The 25,635-nt window shown below is 26.7% G+C and overlaps 1 protein-coding gene and 1 long non-coding RNA gene across 2 annotated transcripts in view; one reads left to right on the top strand and one right to left on the bottom strand.

Moving 5' to 3' along the window:
• The window catches only part of LOC100205235 (tRNA dimethylallyltransferase), a 52,199-nt gene extending 42,339 nt beyond the window's left edge, over positions 1–9,860 (bottom strand). The window contains exon 1 of the mRNA XM_065795459.1: positions 9,662–9,860. Coding sequence (XP_065651531.1) covers positions 9,662–9,808 — 147 coding nt within the window. The 5' untranslated portion in view covers positions 9,809–9,860. The remainder of the gene's footprint in view (positions 1–9,661) is intronic.
• Positions 9,861–15,575: 5,715 nt separating this feature from the next.
• Positions 15,576–16,854, top strand: LOC136078987 (uncharacterized). The gene is made up of 3 exons (XR_010637840.1): positions 15,576–15,681; positions 15,908–16,100; positions 16,383–16,854. It is a non-coding gene; the product is annotated as an uncharacterized LOC136078987 (long non-coding RNA).
• Positions 16,855–25,635: the final 8,781 nt, after the last annotated feature.

Below are 25,635 nucleotides of genomic sequence, written 5' to 3'. Positions count from 1 at the left end.
TAGGTATGGTTACAGAGATAAATATTACTACAAATGATATTCAAATTAAGTTTATGCACCTTCACGGTCCTTCTCAAAACTTCATTTGGCGACAGAGAGATATCTGTTGGGTACCATTGTTGAGTTTGATTGCAGTAATCAAAGTCCCAACAATAAAATCAGGGTAAACATATAACATTGATGTGAATGATTATAACACTATAACTAATAAATTTTAATTTTTTTGAGTTTTTAATTTTTAAATTTTGTTTATTAATTTTGTTTCTTGAACTTCTTTCCAAGTGCTCTATTTGTTTTGGAGCTTTTTTTTCTCGTTTAATTTATCAAAATACCTGTTTTTAAGTAGTAAATTTAAGTAGATTTGACCATGTTTTTTTTTCTGTTTTAGAAAAGACCACTCTCCAATTCTTTGTAATAACTATAATTAAACCATTCAGGACAAATTCTAAAAAAAAAAAATCGATCTACATCGGCATTTTTGTGATTGGACTCGCCCCAATAAAATTGTGGTAAACATTTAAATTTTAGATGTTTTGTTCTTTTTTTAAATATTTTAAGTTGTTTTGGATTTGTTGGCCAAAAATATGTAAAGGTACAAATTTTCAGCTTTCAAACACACAAATAACAGAAACTAGAACAAAACCATTTAAAAAATGGCAGATTTGTGTTGGTTGGAGGCAAACTTAAAATAGCTATATTTTAGGAACCGATTGAAATTAGATGATAAAATTTTCAGAATGTTCATAATTTACTAAAATTTTAAGTAGTTTAAAAATCAGCAAAATCTGAGACTTAGGGTTGCATGCCCTGGATGTTTTCACACGGAATCGCCCTATTTACTATTATTTTTTATATATTACTTATATATTTATTTGACATATACATTATAAATGAATTAAAATTTTTTGTTTCATTATTTCTTAAAATTGCGGCTTCGCAAATATTGAATTTTTACTTTAAAAAAGTTATTAACAAACAAAAAAAATTATTTGTTGCAAAGAAAAAACTCAAGTTAATTTTTTGTCAAAAATATAAAGTTAAACATACGCTTTACGAATACTTTTGATGCGGTGTTATAAGTTATAACATTTCTACAAGGAATTTAATTTTTTGTAAAAAATAGAAAAGGAGGAGGAAAAACCAAAAAGAAAAAAAAAAAAAATTTTAATTTAAATAACTTTCTAAATTACAAGAAAATTTCTGTTTTCACTTCTTTGATATCGCACAATCTGTTAAATACATAAAACTGATGTAACTATTATAAAATATTACTTAAAAAAAAAAAACTTATAAATATAAATAAAGACTTTGCAAGAGCTATATTGCTTTAAGCGTAACTTTAAGCAAAAAAATTGATAATAGAATTATATCCATAAAAGAACTTTTTTTTTTTAATTTAAAAAAAATAAACTCTTTATAAGATGTCGTTTAAAGTTTGTAATAATAATTGTTTTTTCATTTTTTTGGATAAAATCAATCATTATTAAACAAACGAACAAAATTACAATATCAAAAGTGGGCTAATATTAAAATAAAATTTAGTATGTACTATTTTTTAGCTAATAATTTTTTTTTTTCTAAATTCGGTAATTATTTTTGTTATTGTTTGCTATGAGAAATTGTTTAAATAAATATTCTTGGGCTTGCAAGACGATAAATAAAAAAAATTTTATTATGTTTATTTGATGATTTCTTATGTTACGCCCCTGTGACATCTTTTTTTTTTCTTTTACTGAATATTTTTGATGGATTTTTTCTTAGGTTATTACTTTTGTAAATAGTATATCAAATGTAATTATAGAATATCAAATGTAATTGCCATGTAAACTTTTTAACATAATCGTCATTCAAACTTCATAAGTGGTTTTAATATTGTTAATTATTTCTTTTATCTTACTGCTTAAATGATTTCTTTAGACTTGTTTAAATATGAAAAAATTATAAAAAATGGCTTACCGCTCATGTTAAATGGCTTAGTGCATACGTAAATGGCGTGTCAGTTTATGCTTTAAAACAAGGCCTGATATATAAATATAAAAGATGAAGTTTATAGAGCAAGATAATGATTGACAGACAACTAGGGTTGAAAATTTCAAAAAAAAATTTTAAAGCAATATGCTTCGTAGTTATTATATAGTTTTATAAAATTCATTTCTTTGTTTTGAAAATATGCGTTTTATCATCGTAGTGTTTGAGTATTCTTTGAATATTTCAACAAAAAATATAAAATAATAAAGACCCGCAAGCAAAAAATGCACATCTTTTAGTCAAAATTTTATAGTCAATTTAAGAATCGCACATTTTTTTTAAAAAAGTTGTTATATGTTACTTACATTACTTTTGATAAAACAACAAAAGTAGATGTTTTCTGCGTTAGCTTGTCTTTTGAGTTTGTGTATAACATATTTCTAGCTTTTACTTCTCTCAACTACAATGTAAAATATTCATAAAAAATATAAAAAAAAAGTCTTTTAGATTAATAAATTTTATATTGCATTATTTTTGTAGAGTGTTTTAAAGAAACAAAGATTGTTTATGTGTTCAGATTGCATACAAAGACGATTTAAGGGGTAAGGGCATGTGGGAGAAGGGGATGTTTTACCTACTCAAAAAAGGTGATTTTTATGTTATAGTCGGTTTTGACAAATTTAGTTGGCTGTTCGGGTATTTGACACAATTCAGTTAGGTGAATTTTAGTTTTTAAGGACCTTTTGTTTATTTTTAAGATATAGTACTTATAATGGATTCCTCTCATTTTTTAATAAATTGATTTATAAAAGTCAAAAGTGTCCTAGCAGGGTTGTGGCAACTTTTTTTTTTTAAACTTTTTATTTAAGGTGCCCCAAGTTGTCTTTACGGTCTTATCACAAAACACCACAGAAGAGCATTTGAAAGGACGTTTACGCCTCCTTCCTTACAGTGGTTGTAAAACTTGCCCAGAGGTGACATTGAACAACGCATCTCTAGCTTCTGAGGCTAACCATGCTTCATGCTAACCGCTGCGCTACAGCTTAAACTTATTTAAACGGACTTTAAACATAGCAGTGGAATTTATGATCTCAAAATCATTAGTTCTTTATTTTTATTGCTAACTTTATATTTAAATAGTTCAAATTTAGCAAAAAAATTTTCCTTACTTTTTGCCTTTTATTAATCGATAACTTCTTTAAATAAATAAAAAATTGTAAAATACTGCAATTATTTATATCAAATCTTCTTATATATAACTTTACAGTTTTTAGTAATTTGTAGGTCAATTTAATAGATATTGACAAATACGGCAATGAACATTAATATGCTTAGCAAATAACAGGATAAAATTTTAGAAAATTTTGAAAACAAATGATTATAGTTGCTACTTATAGTTATAATAAAAAAACTCAACAAAATACCAAAAAAAGTGTTTTTCAATGAGAACTTTCTAAAATTTATATGATCTGCTTCAAAATGTTTTACCATAAAATTGTCCATAACAACTGCCTTAAGAAGACATAAAATTTTACCCATTTATTATAAAATAACTTATCTTTTTTTGAAAATTTCCAAATATCCAGAAAATTTACCAACAACAACATAATGGCTGAAAGATGAAGAGAGAAGGCTTGGTCAATTTGATCAGAAATAACATCGAAAACAATCCAATCTTGAGATGAAGTAGAGCAGTATAGAACAAAGAGAAAGGCAATAGAGAGAAGTGGTGCTAAGTGAAAGCACATAAAAGAATAGTCTGTGGATTCAAACCTAGTTTCTTGACAAATGGGTAAATTCTTTAAAATGTATATACCAAGGTCAAGCATATGGCTATTGTAGTCTTTACAAATTAAAGGAAGATAACCATCAACACTAAGATCACAAGATGAGACAGCTGAACTCAAATTAGTCTCACAAAGAGCAAGTAGGTCTGGTGAACTTTGCAAAAGATAAGACTCAACAGAAGAAAAGTTACTTCAAAGACCACGAATGTTTGTGAATGATAGATTTAGAGAACTCGGTGATGACAATGTTTTTTTGAGTTTAAAAGTTTTTGGTACTTTAGTCTTTTTTAAATTTGTTAAAGAACTTGACTCAAAGCACAGATAATACTCAGAAAACTATTTATCAGTCGAAGCAATTGCCTCAATAAAATTAATTAACAAAGGGCTTTAAATGTGGCCTTAACAAAGCACACCAAAAGTATGAACAGGAACACCATCCATGCGCAGCATGGCACTGTTAGTAATTTGATATTTTACAGCTGTCGATGGAATCAGCCTCTTTGAGAGTTACCAAAGAGTTCAGGAAACCTGACTACCAGCTGGCTTCAGAACCTTAAAACTGAGTTTTAGAGCTGTACCCTCATTAGGAGATAATAGAATAAGTTGTCTAGTCATAAAGGAGACACAAGCAAAACCCATGCATTGAGTCAAGAAGATCCAGCATTTAACACCCTAAACTGGAAACAAGGTATTATAAATACATCTGCACCAGCCTAATAGATAAAGAAGCGGTGCCAGGCTAGGTAACAGATAGAATCTGTTTACCCCTTAAGTCTTTGCCTAGGAGGCCTTCTACAAGACAGTAGCCAGATGCATTTAATATCTGCCCAAGATGAGTATTTTTATTGAGACACCATCTCTAGCCTTTACTCAACCAAGAGCCCCAAGTCAGGGGCTGTTTTAAGTTGGAGTTGGCTTCTTCTAGCCTTTGCCTCAAAAAGCGTATCCTACATATATTAATATAATTTTAAAATATAAATTTAAATTTAATTTTTATTTACACAATTTTATAAATTTAAATTTAATTTTTAATTACACAATTTAATTTAAATTTACACAATTTTAAATAGTATAAATTTTTTCATGAAATCAAAACTGGTAAACAAATACTTGGAATTGAATCAGAACAAGACCTTGATTTTAAAAGATTTTAAAAAAGCTCAGTTAAAATAATATACATTTTTTAGTTTTTTTAAAGAAAACTTTCAAAAAATAAATACAAGATTAGAGGAATACTTTTTATTTCAAATTTAAAATGAAAATGATATTAAGATAAACATTTTACTTAGAACTCTGTAACCTTAATTTATTAGTAATTTAGATATCTAAACAACAATCATATAGAAATTTAGAAGGCAATAATTGAATGCATATAGAAAACAATGCTTAAATAGGTTATTTTTAAGTATAACAATAGAAAAACACAACATAAAATTTTTCTAAAAACAACATTTAGGTAATAAAAGTATAAGTACATTTACCTTATAAATTACAGCTTATAAACATCATCTTAAGAATAAACAAATTTGCCTTTCAAAAAAATCAATATAAACAACTTCTCAAAAAAATTCTAAGTAATGCATAGAGCTTAGTTTATTTATTATTTAGTTATTATCATAATGCAGGATAAAAATATTAAAATGCCATCGGTTGGGAAATTGGTAAATTAATAAAAAAAAAGGTTGATGTCAGATACTGATTTCATTTGGGCAAAAAGGGGCCGATTAAGCTGATGCCGATTAATCAGTACATCACTAATACATATATATATATATATATATATATATATATATATATATATATATATATATATATATATATATATATATATATATATGTATGTATGTATGTATGTATATATATATATATATATATATATATATATATATATATATATATATATATATATATATATATATATATATATATATATATATATATATATATGTATGTATGTATGTATATATATATATATATATATATATATATATATATATATATATATATATATATATATATATATATATATATATACAGGGCTTGTGATGAAGAAAATCATCAAGCATGTTATATCACACTCGTAAAATTAAAATATGTTTTCATCAAGCGTGATTATGTGTGCTCGAGATAATGTCGGCGAGCGCGATTATGAAAATTTCTGAAGGCGATGCTCATAAAAAGCTTTTTATTTTTTATATCTTTTTTTATTTGTTACATAATTCTTTCGTCAAAAAATGTTTGAATTAGTATCACACTTATGAAACTGCTTCAACGAAGTAGATTTTTATACTTCCAAGCTTCTTGTATATTGTCAGATTGTGATTTTATTTTTAACTATTTATGTTATAAAAAAATTATATTAAACAAAAACGCAACTTCTTATTGATTTAGTATTGAAGTATAATTTAGTGACTTAGTTTTGCTTCGTTGTTTTGATATATGCATTTTAAAATGTTATGCTGTAAACTTAATTAACGGTTAATGGTTTTTATATTTCTTGATATTTTTTATTCAAATTAATTATTTAATTTTTTTAGATACCTATGTATCTATATTATAGCTATATTCTATCAACTTTCCATTTAATAAAAATGTTGACATCATTACTTTGTTTCCATTTCGAATGTCCTTGATTGCGAACATTCTAAACAACAGAATCGTTTTAAATTTGAGTTAAAATAAATAATTGTTAATAAAAAACCTATACTATGAACAAAAACTAAGTTTAAAAATTACTCTATTATTAATATTTATTTTTATTATAAACGATGTGTGGAATATTACAAACAATAAATCAAATAAATCTTACTTGATATTTTTACAAGATTAAAAATACTCTGCAGTTTCAATTTTCTTATAATGGTTTTCTAATTTTCTATTCTTATTTTATTTGCGCATTTTTGTACTCACATTGTGTTTCCACGTGCACATTCCATTATTGAAATCAGTGACTATTAATGACTTCAAACTGCTCATTCATTATGTTAGTGCAAAAAAAAATGACATAGTGCTTTTTATAATATATATCAGTGCTTTGATAATAGAATATTTTTAATAAAAAATTTTTTTTTAATATTTTATGAAAATAAAAAAATAATCCTGAACTATTGGACGAGCGTTATTTTATACGCTCGTTATAAGCTGAACGAGCGTTGTTTATCACGCCTAGAACGTTTGAAAATACTGTTTACGGGCGCCTATTTACGAGCGGAGTGTGATCGCGCTCGCTTTATCACTTTATTTATCGCTTTATCATATATATATATATATATATATATATATATATATATATATATATATATATATATATATATATATATATATATATATATATATATATATATATATATATATATATATAAAGCTTGGCAAGGATAGCATGCGATTTCAAGCCTTTTTTGTGACAACGCAAATAATATTTTGTTTTGACGATTTGACCATGGTTTTTAATAAATGCGCTGATTTTAAAATGATTTTTAATTGTTGAAAATAAATAACTTCGACATGATTATCTTTACTAACATTTTTATATCAGCAAAAGGCTTTTAAATTAGGTAACAAATGATTTTAATTAAAGTATCAATAAAATTTGTATCAATTTTTATTTATATTAATTAATTATATAAGATTTTTTTATACTTGAAAGAAAAAAAATTATGAAAAAAAAAATTTTACTTTTATAAGAGGCAACTTTAAACAACGATAGTCTTCAATAAACTTTATATAAGTTCACTCAAAAATAAGATAGATTTGGTTGAAGAAAAAAAAGAAAATTTTTTTTGAAAGCAGTTTGAATAAGATAACTTTTATCTTTACTTATGTTTTTATATTATTGAAATGTATTTAAATAAAGTAACAAACCACTGCTAATGATTTTTATATTTAAGTATGTATTTATTATTATGTCTTAATATAAAAAAAAATTATATCAACTTTTTAAATAAACAATTTAATTGTTTATTCTTTTATTTAAATTACTTCAAATTGTTAAGAATCCTTTTTTTAACCTTTAAATGCATTTATTAAACAATCATTAGATCTATTATGTTACTTTATTCAAAAAGGGTAATATATTAAAATATTAGTAAAGATAAATGATTCAAAGTTGTTGTAATAAAAAAAAAATTCATGTTATTAAACCCATTTAATTTACATTTTAATATACGTACTTAATTTACATTTTAAATACAAAAAATTTTGTTTTTGTATTTAACTTATATTTCAGAGGTAGTTTTTTAAAAACACTAGTCTAGAAATGGTAGTAGATAAGTAAAAAAAAATTTTATTCTATGCTAATAAGTAAAAAAAAAATATAGTCGATGCGATCTTATATCTCAATTGATATAAAATACCAAACAAAAAAAGAAAAACAATAACTAAAAGACTTACAGTATTATTCACATTGATAAAAATTTCAAAAGTATCTGACGTAAACAGCTTCTTAATATTTTGAATAAACTTTGTTGACAAAGCACATGTACTGCTTGAAATAGAGTTTGTAGTAAGACTTAATAAGTAATTTGAATTTTAAACCAAAAAGAGGGAAACTTTTAAATAAATAGCATTTGCGGGTGTTAAATCAAACAAATTTGTAATTTTTTTAGATTGTACTTTATTTCTTGCTTACTTTTTTATATAATATTTGCTGTTGGTATTTGCATTCCAAAGAATTTTTTGCAAATTTTGAGAAATGAATTTTACAAGAAAGTTCCAAGAAAATTCCTAAAATCGCTAAAAAAATCCTAGTTCTCAAGAAGTTTTCAATTTCCAAGTGACATTTTCACAGTTATGCAATCACATAGTTATACCAGTAACGGCAATTTTATTTCAAGTTTTACACAATTGATAAATTAAAATTTCTTATGTTATTTTTCTATTAGTATTTAATAATAATTTTCAATAATTTTTAGAATTATTAATAAACTTTAATTTATGATTTGGCAAACTTTATTTGGAGAATGGGATTTTTTTACATTTAAATTGGGAATTTTAATTTCATAAACATTAATGAATACTGTGTTAATGGGACCCCACAGGGCTAGTTAACAACCTGCTAACTTTTGGTTTGGCGCTTAACAATCTATATCTGTTATCTGTTTTTATAATTTTTAATAAAAATTTTAAAGCAATAAAAACTATTTAATCTAATCAATAATGGTAAAACAATAATAAATAACTATTATAATAAATTTTAATATTTTCATTTGTATTATATTTATACATCATTAATATAAAAGAATTAGTACTAACATTTTGGAAAAATGTATTTCCATAACTTTTAATTACAAACACAGATTACAGATACAAAAATCCAAATCAGTAGAAACAAATTCAGTTTTTTACTTTAGAAGTTTACTATTTTTGATTGGCCTGCAACTTATTGAAAAACAGGGAGCTTTGGAGATATAACATTAAATGTTTATGATTCTGAAATTTATTAGGAGACATACTATGCTTAAACCATAAATTTACAATATTGCTGAGCAATTCTATTAAAACAATTCTTAATGCTTTTAGAAAAATTGTGGGTTTTTTTTTCAAAAAAAAATTAATAATCTTAACTAACTGATTTTTATGAAGATATTCTTAAAAAAACTAAAATTAAATTCCAAGAAATAATGTAGCCTTTATCAGTATTAGGTGAAGAACCATTGTGATGACATTAACTTTCTACAATTTATGTTAGAAATGTCCTCTCATCAGTAATTATCAGATAACTATGATAATTTATAATAAATATCATTAAAAATAAAGAAAATTAAGTTCATCTATAATAAATATCATTAAATTTATCAATAATAAATATCATCAATTTAAAACTTTTGCATAAATACTCTTATATTTAACTTTTTCTGGTAAAATTTTACACAATTATTTTCATTTTTTGCTAGAACTAAAATCTGTACCTGCATAGAATCAGCACTGATAATTTCTCCATTAAATACTTTTGCCAGTTCAATACCCAATTTGGATTTTCCAGTTGCTGTACTTCCAAGAACAACAATTATTATATCTTTGTAAATGCTATGCAATGTTGTCATTCTTTTCACCATATTTTTCGTTTTCAAATTAAATTGTGCTTGAGTAACCAGAAAAACTAAATATTTCAAAGTACAATTAATTAATTTACTGAATGTTTTAAGTTTAAATTTTTTTTGTTTGTATCAATTTAAAAATTCAGTTAATTATTAAGTTAAATTTTTAAATTATCTCACTGAGAAATAAAAAAAAATTAATTTTAAAAAGTTACAAAATGTCTTAACAATAAAACAGCAATCAAAATAACCATAATTAAAACTAAGCTCAATATTTACGCTTGTATTATAATTAACACCATTATTGTAAAAAATTTACTAAAAATAAAAAGGATTATTTTGGAAATGTTGTTTATTTATATATTTATATATAATATAATAATATTTATAATATTTATAACATAATATTTATTTTTTTATACTTATTCTCTTTAATCTTATAATATCTATTCTTAATTATTTATAATTAAGATGAAAGCATTTCATTAGAAATAAACTGTTATCAATATGTGTTCTGTTTATTAATAAATAAATATTTCATGAAAGGTTAATTACTAAAAGATTAAATAGTAGGGTTTGTAACCCTGTGCTATGTAAGTTATTCTGAGATTTCTAGATTACAATTACCTGTCCAAAGATAAAAAGATTAAACAGAGTTTTTTTATTAACATCTGTTCTTGAAAGATATTAACATAATAAGAAACAATTATAAGAGGTGCTTTCATTAAAACAGAACTTTGAACTTCATATTTAAACTCATAAGTTGTTAGTAGCTGGATTTGAAGCTGGATTTGAAGCGTCTTTTGAGTAACATATCTACTAATTTAAATTTAATAGATATGTTACTCAAAAATTTTGGACTGAATTATGCTTTTATTAATATTTAAATACTGAAGGATTCTACTTTATAAATCTTTGTTGCATTTAAAAAACAAATGAATGCAATTTTAACAGGTGAATGCAACTTTAACATTGTTAGCAACTTTAGACTTTTACCCTAAAAATTATGGTAACATTGTTGGTGAACAAATTAGAATACCAACGGCAAAGGGCCTAGACTGATGCTTTTACTTAGACCAGCATATTAATAATAACATATACATTTTTAGTCTCATTTTTTAGATAAAACACAGTGTTGACTGTTTCGGATAAACTTCTGTATCACATAACTATATGAGCTGCACATGTATCTAGAAGAGGGTCATATATATATATATAACTAGAAGAGCAATTAATATTGAACCAAATTCCATAAAGGGCGGCTAACCATGCGAGTGTATGCAAATTTGTGGAGGTTCATTTGGTGTATTCTCTAAAGTACTGGCTGAAGTGGCTATTTATGATGTGGCTAATTATGTCAAAACATGAAATTATTGTCATGATAATAATAAGGTATATTATGACAGGTATATCAAATAAGGCCCTTATTGATGCTACATAATGTGAATAATATAATCAGTATGTCATATCAATATGGTATATTATAATGTAGTATTCTTTAAGTTTGAAATTATCGATTTAAAAAAAAAATCTTATGATTTATTGAAAATCCAAATTAATTACTATTTTTAAACATCAACAAGTTTCTAACTTTATAACTTGAGATATTATCATCTTTAGATAACAATTTTATAGTATTTATGAAATATTTAAAAAAAACTTATTGAGTTAGGGTTCTTCCATAAAGTACGTACACATGTGCGGGGGGAGGGAAAGCTACCCAAAAACGTACAAACGCGTGTAAGGGGAGGGGGCGGATTTAAATAGAGCGAGTACGTAGTCGGTTTGACTTGTCTCTGCTAAAACTATTTTTTTTTAAAAAGCATTTAATTTTACGAGTTTAAAAATTCAAAATATATTTTTTCCGACTTCGGTAACAAATGTTTTTTATAATTCCTTAATTATAACACAAGTCAACAAAGAAATCAGAAATAATTTTGCGTTGCCTGAAAACATTTTTGACGCTGATTTTAAAACTGTAATCAGATTTTTTGTAGCATTATTAGTTTTTTTAAAAGTAAATTACACTGTTATACGGCTTTTTGTTTATTTGTTAACGTTATGATTGAGTAAAAAAACCCGTCATTATTTTTCATTTAGTCTTTTCTGGATAGTTTTTCGTTTGAATTTTATGTGAAGTTTTATATTATTATAATATAAAAATCATAAGCTAAAATACATATCTACTTATTGTCTTGAAATAATAATTGCAGTTATATTTACAGTTTTTATTATAAAAGCATATATGTAAATACACAGGTTTATCTTGGTTGCCACCTAGGTGCAACATCAAATGGGTGTTGCTAGTTCAAACGTATTAAGCTTTAGGATGAATAAAAAAAAAATCTTAGGTATCATTTGTCATAGCCATAATATGGAGGGAGCTGAGAGATCATGATGATTTTTTATATTTTTATGTTAACAATTTTATTGTCCAACGATTTACTAAAATGCTTATTAAAGAACAAAAATAATAACAACAGCAACAACAAAAAAAAGATTGTGATTTTTGTAGTGTCGTTTTGTAGAAGATTGATTAAAAAATGAAGGTTGTGATTTTTGTCGTGTCATTTTGTTTTGTGTGTTTTCTGCAAAAAACAATCATAATATTGAATATCCAGTACAGTGGAGGGTTCAAGGTGGGGGGGGGGGGTTGGATACCAATGGGGTAGCAGCCCCTAGATGGAAAGATGCTGACCTAGGATTCCACCAAACTAATTTATATCATTAAAATGCAATTTTACAAGCTGAGCTTTTAATTCATTATGAGCAGTCAGAAAAAGAAGTTCTTTAATTGATTGACAGTGAAAAAAAAAGGCAAATAATAAAAAATAGACAAAGAATTAACCTATTATAGAGGCAATAATTTTTTTAGCAAGACAAAACATTTTTGTTATTAATTACATGTTTCTATTATAAAGATGATTTCGGGTAAAATAGTTTTGTTGATAACAAGTAAAAATTAATAAACACTCGGTCTTAATAAGCTTGATGTGGGCAGGTAAATTTTTCCAAAATATTTAACGTGTACTTGAACGCGAGAAAATGCGTAAATTCATATTAAGGGTTGTTCATAAATTACTTCAAGCAGCGTTGACCATTTTTTACCCATAACGCTTTTGTAACAAGTTCCGTACAAGTCTTTACAAAACCACTAACCCCTTTTCCCCTAGAGCGTGACGTAATGTAAAGACGACTCATTATGTGAATTAAAATGTTATAGATAAAATACGGCAAGGTAAGTTTTTGAACTTTTATTAGCCCCCTTCTTGGTGCATGATAAAACCCGCCCCTGATCCAGTAGTGGATTCAGCACGTAGGTCAGTGAAACATTGTGAAACATTGTGAAGAGTTCCATTTTATATTTACTAGAAGATGATATAGATTCCATTGAAGATGAAGTGGATAGTGATGAATCTTCATCTACTGCAACTTAGGTTACAATAAGTAAAATTATTTTTTATTGTCATGATGTACATAAACTATTCAAGGAATTATATCAGACGTATGCGGCCTCTGACTGGAGTCTCTTCATTAATTTTTCGCAGAGAAGCCTGAAAGCAAAGCTATTGCATAATGAAAATGTCAAGATATCTATTTCTATTACCCATTTTATGCATCTAAAAAAGACATGTAACAATATGTATCTACTACTTGAGGCAACCAGGATTTATTCAAGCAGGAGTAACAATTTATTATTGTTTCTTTTGTTTGTGGGACAGTCGAGCCACAAAAAAACACTACAGATTGTTTTTCAAATCAAATCTAAGGTGTATGCATATGTCTTAGGAACAAGCAGTGTCCAATGTGTCCCTTTCGTTGATATGCAAAAGATCTTTTTACCACCTCTCATCATTAAACATGGTTTATTTAAGAATATACTTTTTTTAATTATGTGGTGTTTAACTTGCTCCAAGAAGCCCCTACGATCTTATCACAGAGCACCACGGAAAAACATTTAGCTATGAAGTTCACACCTCTTTCCTTACCAATGTTGCTTATCTTATCAGATCCAGTATCAAACCGCGGACCTCTTGGTTCTGAGCCAGAACTATAGCCATTGTGCCGCGGTTGCTAAATTTACAAGGGTTCTAATACTTTTTTACAAATTTTCCAAAGGGGTACGTGTCCCCCTTTTTTTTCTAAATGACCTTTTTTTTTTAGAGAAAATTCTATATAGAGGACTTTTTTAGAAACAAACGATTGTGTCCCTTCACTTCGAAACTTTTGTCGTTGACCATGATCTGTATAATTGAATGAGTAAAGAGAAAAGAGAAAGCTATACTAAATAATAATAAAGCAATAACAAAGAACAAATATTGTTGCAAATGTTGTTTTTTTTATGCAATGCAATGTTTCGATTGGTAGCAAAATTTTATAGTAAAAAGAAGTTAAGTAAAAGCAAACTACGCAACCTGGTTTTTATAATTTTATTTTTATGGTTTTTATATTTTTATGATTAAAAATTATAATTTTTTATCATTAATTTAAATTAATACTTTTTATTAGTTTTTTTTATAAATAATGTATTATTTCAAATATTTTCAAAATGACATGCATAAAAATCGTAAGGAAAAACGAAGCGATATAAATGTAATTAAAAATTTATATATAAAAAATGGTTACTTATATTTAACGTTTATAACTATAGTAATATCCGTTATTAGCTGATAACCGCTAGTTATAGACAAAGCAAATATACAAACATTGACTGAGGGTTATGGCAAGGGAAGACAATCTTCTTTCTGTCTTCTTCCTAAAAAAATCAATTTTAAGATTACGGTTTTTAGCTAATTAAATGAATTTAAAACCCTCTTTTAATTAATTTATGGAATTCAAAGGGTGGTTTTAAATTCGTTTTTTTCAATAAATATTTTAGCCATAATTTATTCAATTCGTCTAAAACATTTTGATTCAATTATGAAAAGGGCTCTCCGTAAATAACGTCAGCAAAATAGGTAGGAAGGGAGTCTGAATTTTTTTGACAATTGTTAACGAGGAGGAGGGGGAGGTCAAGACCAGTTGACATCAATAGTTTTAATATTTTAAATCAATTTAATTACTTAAAAAAAGGAAAATTAGGCAACGTTTGCAGTCCTGTGTTACATACTCGTTTAACCTTCAGTATTTTAATCAAACTATTTATACTCCTACTTTTTAAAAACCGTTTTGTGCTTTAAAAAGATCTGATACATACTCAAACTAAATAAGCTCACATGAAATGTTTACTCATAGCACTATTATTTTTCTTAAAAGTTGTCGTTAGTTAGATTGCTGTGCAATCAAAAAGATTTATGTAATGTCAACATTGTATTATTTAAACGTTTTTACCAGGAGTCGGCAACTTGCGGCTCTCAAGTCTCGTATGGTTTTTTTGATGTCAAGATTGGTGTCTGAGCCTCTTTAGCTCAATGCATAAATAATTATATATTACTAAAATAAAGATGTTGGCAACTTTTGCTCTTCCGTCTATATGTCTAAAGTTAAAGGTTTTTGTGAACCCTTTAACCTTTTTTGTTTGGAGTTAGTCTTTGTAGTTATAAACTGAAAATAAGGTCCTAAAGTTTTATATACCTTTTACATTTATTCACTTCTTGCTCAGAGCATTTGAAATTTTAAATGGTTATATTCATTTGAAATATGTTTCAAGTTGAAATTTTTTATTATATTCCACAGTTGTAGAATATAATAAAAAATTATCAATCTTTGTATAAAAAAAAGTAAGTGGCTTAAAAGTAAAAGTAACAAAGTTGAAAGGATAAATTATGTCATTCTGAGGAAATTCCTTTTCATCACCTAGCAAAAAGAAAAAAAAATCCGTTCAGCGTCATCTTCGTCAAAAAAAAGTTCTCTAAATGCAACTACGATAGAGTCTGCAAGAATTGAACTCGGTATGTTAATTTCTGTAGAATTTTATAAACTTTTACTCTTGTGATTTTTTATACATTGAGTTCAACTGAATTATAAATCAAAATGCATTGTACGATTATAGAGCAGTCACAGAAATTAAGTTATCATTGACCATTAGACTTATTCTTTTATAACCAAAATAAACTTATCAGCATCAAATACTATAGAATACTGTTGTAGCTCATTTGTTGGTATTTCTTAATTTAGATTAAACATCCAACGAGAAAGAAAAAGAAAATCCGGCGCAAATTAGAAGTCGAAAAAAAATCTCAGATCTGAAATCGCAATGTTCATCTTTGATAATTCTTCGCGACTTTTGCTTATCTAACGTAACAAAAGAACAAATAGACACCGTATAAGATAACATAAGAAAAAAACAAAGCAAACTTGGACCGGTAAAGTAAGTTAGTTATAAATAATTTCTTTATTAAATATTTAGTTTTATATTTCGTTGTCAGATTTCTAGTAAGTACCTAGAGATATATTAAACAAAGCTTTTTTATGCGTATAGAAAAACGTCTTTGTTAATAATGCCCAAAATTTTTCACTCGCAGAAACTTTCATAATCTAAATTGTCAATAATAGTTTCTGATTTGTGTACTTTTTTCAATCTTAGTCGAAGTTTGTGAAACCCTAACTTTAGATGTTTATATAACGAAATAAAAGATTTTCTGACATTTAGTTTTTAGATTGCTTTGTGTTTCTAACGAGCCATAAGAAAAAACGAAGAAAAAATCTTAATGAGAGTATCAAGACTGTGTCAAAACAACCATGAAGCATCAAGTGCTTTTAGATTAAAAATAAAAAGTTAATCAACCAGATTTTTTATCTGGAGTTATAAAAAAATTGCGCAAATTTCAGTCAATTTCATGTCAGCTGCTGACGAGCTTCGAAGATCAGAATGTCTTTGTAACGTCTCTACTTTGCATGTTCTTCAAACAGAATTAACAAAGATAGGTTTTATATTGAGCAGAATTGGTTTGTACCTTCATCTTTTACCCCAACGTGGAAACACATCTGAATGAAAAAAACTTGTCAACACAGTTCCAGTAGAGCTATTATGTCCAGAAAACTAAATGTGAAAAAAAATGACGATATGTTTGTTAAATCATTAATTGATGGCATGTTTGATGTTTTGATGTTTGCAAATTGTTACCACTAGCCTCAAGTTTCCTTTAGTGCCCTTTTTATTATGCACAGTGTATGGTATAATGGAAACAATAAATACATTTCCTTATTTAAGATAGTATTCAAAACTGACAAATACTAACGACATATCTACTTATATGTGTGTGTGTGTGTGTGTGTGTGTGTGTGTGTGTGTGTGTGTGTGTGTGTGTGTGTGTGTGTGTGTGTGTGTGTGTATATATATATGTACGTAAGTGTATTTGTATGAATAAAGAAAACATCTTTTTATTATCATGCATAATATTGTATACTTATAAGAGTGCTCAATAGATAAACAAGATGTTCTTACAAAATTAAATTATATTATAAACATTAGCATTTAGCTAATTCCTGGTACTGCGAGTTACAGTAACATATATACTAGAGTGTCCCAAAAAAAGTGTAAAAAAAGTAGATTTTGAAGTCATCTCTAGTTGCTAAAATAAAATCCTAAATGAGCTTAATGTTTTTTTCTGCACCATCATTTACAACAGATGTTTTGATCCATACAATAAAATCTAGCAACTGAGGATGGTTAAAAACATCTATAGTATTAAGACTATTATTGAGTCATTCTTTTATACTTGCTTTTGATATTTTAAAATGGCTCTTCAAACTCAATCAGAGCTAAAAGCATTTTTAGCTTTGTTTCCGAACTTCTTTATCCCTAAAGAACAAAACACAGAGCTGCAGAGTTAAGTACCACATATGGCATTCCATGCTGAGAAGCAAAGCATTTCCAATCTTCTTACTGACTTTTCTCAATGCATGGGCTGTCTGGATAGCTTTCAAATCATTGTAGGGATCCAAAAATCCTAAAAAACTTTTAAAAAACCATGGAACATAGTAAATTGCAATGAACAAACTTGTATCTTTCAACGCAGCACTTCTTTTTCTGTCAAGATATTACTGATATCTTTGTTCATATAAAGAGTCAGGATATAGGTCGCATCAGCTAAAAACCTTGCCTCATTGCAGACGCCAGGTTAATGGAACTTAAAATCTTGTACTTCCAAGGGAGAAAGAGGCAAGCTTACAAACTGTACCATAATCATTCGTTGAAAACACCATATCATTAGTTGCATTGGTCAAAAATTTCTTAGCTTCCTCTGCAACAGTGCAAAGAACAGAGCCAATCTTGAGATTATCTCTTTGCCAGTCCAATTTACATAAATTTTTCACTTCATCAACTTTCTCGCCGATTTCAGGTTACTTGCTCTTTAACTTGACCACTCTTCTTGGACCTTTAACTTTACTCAACTTTAACTTCTTGGACCCTTTGTTTTCTCACCAGTAAAAGCAGCCTTATAATGAGATATATGTACTTCATATATGTGTCTCTTACACATTATCCACAACATTGGTAATTTCAAAATATCTTTAAGAATTTGGACTGCTCCATTGATTCTACCTGTATTGCTTGCAGTTGTATCACAGCATATACCAATGATCTGCTCTTTACATCCACAATATTCTAAAAGATTGCGCACTTGTTCTGCTTGGTCAACTCCCTTTGAACATTGAACAACATCTAGAAGATGATCTTCCATGGTATCATCATCTGGGGAGCTCACTGAGACTGCAAATCGTTCAATTATTTGAATAATGTTAAATCCAGTGGTAAATTGTTCCAAGGTTGTGAGGTTGTGCACCAACATTGAAATACCACCCCAAACCATTAAACTTCCTCCTCCATAATTTCGTTTTGTTTGTGGGTCATTTATTTCTCTTATATCATGCCAATAACAACTGTAAAAGTCCGGACCATCTAAATTGAACTTTTTTTCATCTGAAAATATTACGTTTTGCCACTCATGAGTCCAATGCATATGATTTTTAGCAAACTGTAATCTAGCAATTTTATGGTGTTTTTTTAACATTAGTTTTTGGTTGGTTTCTTCCACTTTGCGTTTGGTGTTGTACGTAGAATATGTGCAACATGTTTATTGGTGACAGGCAATAATAATTTATCCTTTATTTGTGTTGCATTCAATTTATTATTGGTTGCTTCGAAGCGAATTCGATTAATTTGTTAATACTTTGTTGCCGTTTGTTGCTTTTTTTACACCGTAATTGTCACCTTTTGCAATGTAGTTTTGTACAACATGGTCAGATCATCCAATTTTTCTTGCTATTTCTCGTATAGAAAGTGCTGGTGAGATTTCTGAGCCACGATATAAATTAATTTGTATTTTTTCAGCATCTGTCAAATACTTTCCTTTAGGCATTTCGTAAAATGCAATAAAAATGATACTGGCAGAGCAAAAGATCAAATTACACTAAAATTTATCAATTTATTTGTGTAAAAGTGATTAAAAATTAATAATTTCCGTTATTAACCTGATTGCGTCTATAGATATATTCCAATTAAAAAATGTGCTTTTGTATATCAAACATAGTCTCATGTTAATAAAGACACATAAAAAAAAATTTTTTATGGTTTTTATTAGCCCACAACACAACAATTATTTTAATAATAACTTGCATGCATATCAGTTGACAATATATAGAAAAAAATTAAGATAAAGATAAAAAAACTGATGCGTCTAAACGAATATGCCTCAGTGTATATATATATATGTATATATATATATATATATATATATATATATATATATATATATATATATATATATATATATATATATATATTTAAACAACTTTAAAAAGTATTCTACACAATAGAGTGCTCAATGTTCTTAAAAGAACAGAGCAATTATATTAGTAGTAGAAAATCACTTAACAAAATTTTTTTCCATTTAACACTGTGTTTCATCAACAAAGATTCATCAGAAATCCTGATGAATCTTTGTTGATGAAACAAATTTCTGATGAATCTTTGTTGATGAAACACAGTGTTAAATGGAAAAAAATTTTGTTAAGTGATTTTCTACTACTAATATATATATATATATATATATATATATATATATTATATATATATATATATATATATATATATATATATATATATATATATATATATATATATATTTGCTTTGCATAAAGACATAAATACATTTAAATCTTACATTGATATTCCTAATCGAACAGTTATTGTTTTATACTTATTTTAGACCAAAAAATGTTTTATATAAGATTTTCTTCAATAAAAATTGTGACCATTTTTTTTGTAGATTATTGTTCAAGATTTTATTATCAAGATTATTAGCTTTTTTTTAATTGGTTTGAAAGTACATTGGTTCCCTATTGCATCATTTTTATTATACCCAATATCATTTAAAAATGGGTTACCTTTTCTTCTTCGTATAGCTCGTTGTTGGCCAAAGTAAATATCTAATATTGTCATTGTTATTTAGTTGAAATAACTGAAACCAGTTTTCAAAAGGTATTTAGCTATATCAATAACCAAACTGACAATGATATTGATCCCTTTATGTTTACAAAATAAATATATATGAGTCTTAGTTAAATTTTTAGGTGTTTGATTTTTTTTTTTGTAATGAAAAAAGGTTAGACACAATTGTATTAAATATTGATCTTTTTAGATATTTAAATATTAGTTTTCATCTACTTCAGAAGATAAAGTTGATTTCTTTGAATTGAGCTTTAGGAATATGATAAACTATTGTATACTGTATAAAGAAGGATTTGGCAATGAAAAACTCTTAACTGGAAGATTTATTGAAGGCAGTGAACCTGTCGATCCAAACAAAAAAGTTTTATTTGGATTGAAGCCTTAGATATTTTTAACTACTATATAGTATAGTAGTTTTACATATTAATATGTAAAATTACTCTATTATATTATAAATTTAGTTATAATTTATAACTAACTAACTAAAGATATATATGCAGTAATAACTTGTAAAACTGTTTGTTGATCATTCTTTTGTTGTTGTTCACCGTATAAAACAAATTAGCTGAAAATCTTTATTCAATGTTTCATTTCATTTCCGGCTGTTTACGAATAATGAAGGAATGATTACAAAGCAATGGAACTGTCTTGATATTTTGAAAAAGAATCAAACCAACCAACGTTTGCACCACTGACTCATTGCTTTTTGCTACAAGATATATCCACAGAAGGATTAAAGTACAAAATTATACTATTTGATTTGTATTTGTTGAATGAAAAGTTTAAAAACGGATTTGTGACAGGTGCAACAAATACTGGCCAAGCGAGTCTGCAATGAAACTACACTAGCAAACACACACAAAATTGAAGTGGAAAGTGAGGATATAGTGAGTGAAAATGAATATTTAAATAAAAGTGAAGATGTCAGTGAGGAGATTGCTAATAAAAGTGTAGAAGCACAGTACATGCCTGTATTCGATTACACATTTGATTTATTTAAGTCACCATTTGTGGAAATATAGAAAAATCAAGAATACTATTTAGAATATTTTTCTTTCCATTGATTGATAGCTTGTTGATAGAAATGTCGAGTTACCTAAAAAAAATTTTGTTTTTAATGTTTTCGTATTTTCATAAATTTAAAAAATTTATGCGTTGGGTAAGATGGGGATTTGATTTTGTAATGAATAATGCGTACGTACTCAAAGGGGGGTTGTTTAAAGCATAAAGGTGTGTACAAGGAGGAGGGTGTCTTTAACCAATTATATCACTGATTTTATTAGCGATATAAGTAGATTACCAATAAAATCAAATAAATTAATAATACATAGTGTTCCTTCAGCAATAGTATTGCTTTCTCAAACAATAGTTTCAGTTTGTTAGATATAAATAGTCACTTTTATAGCACTAGAAATAAATCATAAATATGCTTTCTTAATTTTTTGAATTACAATGTCATTAGACATGTAACATTATTAAAGTTCATTTTTATTTTGATGTCACTTTCAATGCTCATAGGAGCAGTGTGGAGGTTAGTGCGTCTATTTTGATCAATTTCATTTTAGAAAACAATTTCTCCACCGAGCAGTTTATTATCGTCACCGTAAGATAAATACTAAATGCAATATCAACATTAGAGAGCCCATCTTGCACACCTTTCTGGAAAATGTCCATTTGTTTTTTAACCAAGAAAAACCTTAACAGATCATATAAGTTTCTCTAACTCATTTTTAAAAAAGGATGAATGATTCTTTTAAGTTGCAGAAGTTTTGTTTCTGGCTGACTTGACACTCCAGAATTGAATTTAATCAACATAGAATGAAGTAAAAAAGAGATGATACATGATCATAGGCATACGTTCTTTGGTTATTCTTCCAGATCTACGGTTCGTGCTCCGGTTAAAAGCAGATGCTTAGTAATCAATTACTAGAATGAAGCTCTTAACACAAAACTTTGGGGAAGGTGAAATTTGAGCGGAAGGTGCATGTACACAGTCTAAGGGAGTTAGTTACTTTTTTTGAGTTCTTAAACGAGCTATCAAATACTTTGGTGTGCCAGCTTTCTATGCTCTCTTTTGCTCTTTTTCTTCAAAACATTTTAACAAACTCCATTAGTGATTAGATACTGGCTACCATGTTATTCGAGAGTAGTTTTAGAACAACATTGTATCTTATTAGTTTTATTTGCTTTTTCTGAGATGTCATGCTAGAATACTGGGATATTCCAGCTTCCAGAGACAGCATGCGTGCATAAAACTATAAGCTTTGCAGCGTACTTCAGCTAGATCTTTATCATTAATAGGTTTGTGGAATACATCTTCAATTTGTAAATAGCTATTTGCAAGAGCCTTATTAGCACTTACTCATTTACTCTCTTTTTGATAAAAAAAAGTTATACATGAAAACGAAAACCTTAGCCTTAAACTCGATTATAATTTATTGACATAAATATTACTATTCAACATTAAATAAGCCTAGTATGTAGAAAATCTAATAATTGTCTTCACAGCTGCAAACTGATCTATAACAATTTTTAATTTAATTGAGCTGCTATTTTTTCTTAAATAACTAATAGGTTTTGAATAGACAAACGTTACTGCTGGAATTATATTACAAAAAACCCTACAATAAATCCGGCACTGGTCTACAAAAAACCCTACAATAAATCCGGCTACAATAAATCCGGCATTCAAACATTGAAATAGTAATAAATACTTTTAACTAAACTGTACTTTAAACTAATACTTTAAAAAAAAACTTTCAACTGTAAAAATAAAAGTTTTATTTCATTCATTTTATGCAATACCTAAATTTAAAAACAGTTAACTATAATTTTACTTTAATTTTTACAATGCAAATTACCACCTTAATCGCTTCGACAGATACACCCACTTTTTAAACTCAACGCTAAAATAATATTTTGCCATATATTATATAAAAATTATATATATATTATATAAAAATTAAAAAACGAATTAGAACTATAACAATTATTATTTGAATGTACTAAATAATAATGACACCATTACTTTCTGATATAAAATTAATAAAACAAGATCAATTGTGCAAGATCCTATTGTTATGATCCAGGTACTTAACATGGTAATTCCTGAAACTGTTTATATGAAAAGTTTTTCATATAAACAAAGTAAACATTTCTTTGTTGTATTCTTGTAAACAAGGGGGCTTTTTTTAGGATAGACCAAGTTAATTCTGGTGTTTCTTTCAGTTTTTCCCAAGTTTTTGAGAGTGTGGTTGCATTTGACAGTTTTTTATTTGTAAATGATTGCTTGTGGTTTGCATATCTCTATTTCCACATGCCCTCTGATAAACCAATGTATGCTTTGCTGAGTGTGTTTGGGGAAGATGTTATACATATGTAAATTATGTTTGTCGCTCTACATTTATTCAGCGGGCAGATTTCTTTTTGTTTGCAATTGCAAGGAAGATTTTCAGTCGTGTTTTCTGAATTTATTTATTTATTATAATAGAAAAGAAAAAAGACTAAATAAAGAAATCTAACATAAAAACATCAAATAGAAAAAAAAAAAAAAGGAGAAGGAAAAGAATATAGAGCGCTAATAAATATTGATAATATATATAAAATTATTATATATAATAATAATAATAATAATAAAAATAATAATAATGATAATGATAATAACAATAATAATAACAATAATAATAATAATAATAATAATAATAATAACAATAATAATAGCAATATAAAACAATTAAGAAAATGAAAGTATAAAATAAAAATAGTAATAGTTTATTAATACAGTAATATATTAACGCAATAATATCGAAAGATTAAATTAATACTTAATAGATATATACTCAAATAAAAATTTCTTAATTTGGTTTCGATTGAGTAGAAGGATGTTGGCAATAAAAGGGTATTTAGTTAAAATCTTATTTTTTTAGAAGCGGTATTAATTGGTTCTAGTGAGAAATACATTAATGTTTTACGGAGAGCTTGCCATATTTGACAGTATTGAAAAGGAAGTGAGCAAATCAACATTTTCAATATTCCAAGTGTAATATGAATGCGTATCACTTGATTTAGTAAAAAAAATATGAAATAAATTTGGTGGATTATTTTGAAGAAAATTAAACACAAAGAAACTGTTACAAAGCTTTATAAGATCTTGAAGTTTTGGAACTTTTAATTCAGAAAACCTATTTTGGATATTAAATTGTAAAGAAGAAAATGTCATAATTCTTATGGAAGTACGTTGCAAACTGTTTAAACGATTTAGTAGAAAACTACCTTTTTGATCTTAAACAATGCAACAATAGGTTAGATGGGAGGAGAACAAAGAATAGTAAATTGATATAAAAATATGTTGGGAAACATATCGTCGTATTAATGACAACATACTATTGAAACCTGAAAGCTTTTTATTTAATTGAATTAGTTGATAGTCCCATGATAAGTTTTTGTCAAGAAATACCCCGAGATATTTTATAAAATTGGGTGGGATAATTCTTTTAATTTTAATGTTAATTTTAATTTGCAAATTATTATTGTTAATCTTTATTTTTAGAGAATAAAAAAAAAATTCAGTTTTATTGATATTTAGAGAAATGTTTAGAGAAATATTACTATTTAACCAAAAATCAGATGATGGAGATCTGAATTAACTTTTTTACTAATTTGCGTGAGTGGTTTTTGCATCGAATGATAGTGTTTAATGCATAGAAGATAAGTGTCGTCAACGAAATGATGAACAATCGAATTATTTACAGATTAGTTAATATATATATATATATATATATATATATATATATATATATATATATATATATATATATATATATATATATACACACATATATATAACAGTAAAGCCCTGAAACAGAACCCTGTGGACACCATACTCATTAACTTTATTTGTGGATTGAAACCCATTAATCAAGACAAACTGAGTACGATTTTGAATATATGATGAAAACCAATTATTAGCGATACCCCGTATATCATATGATAATTTTTTAATTAAAAATCTTGTGGTTTAGATTGCATCAAATTTTTTAAATCCATATTCATTCTTTGTTAACCCAATGTTTACAACCTGGTGCTCAATAATTGGCACTGCTTCATTTAGTGTTACTCATAATTTATCAAATGATGCACTGTCAATTGTTTAAAAAAAACTGCTTAAAATTTGTTTTTACTGCAGTGGTCTTGATTTGCCGTATTTTGATTGAAATTGAATATATATTTTTTAATCACATAAACACTTACTCTGTCTAATTATTTTGACGAAACATTCGCTAAAAGATATATAATATAAGATAATATTCATTAAAAATAATGTTAGTATAGCTATCATAAAAACTTAGATTAAAAATTACGTTATTGTAGTCAACTTTAATTCAACATTGTAATTCTAATGAAATATAGCGTTAGTGAAAAGTGACAGACAAAGGATGGGGCGGATTGA

This window comes from Hydra vulgaris, chromosome 04 (genome assembly GCF_038396675.1).
Source record: "Hydra vulgaris chromosome 04, alternate assembly HydraT2T_AEP".
In the NCBI taxonomy this organism is placed as follows: Eukaryota; Metazoa; Cnidaria; class Hydrozoa; order Anthoathecata; family Hydridae; genus Hydra; species Hydra vulgaris.
Note: the sequence above shows the minus strand (reverse complement) of the source record. Positions and strands in the feature narration are given on the sequence as shown.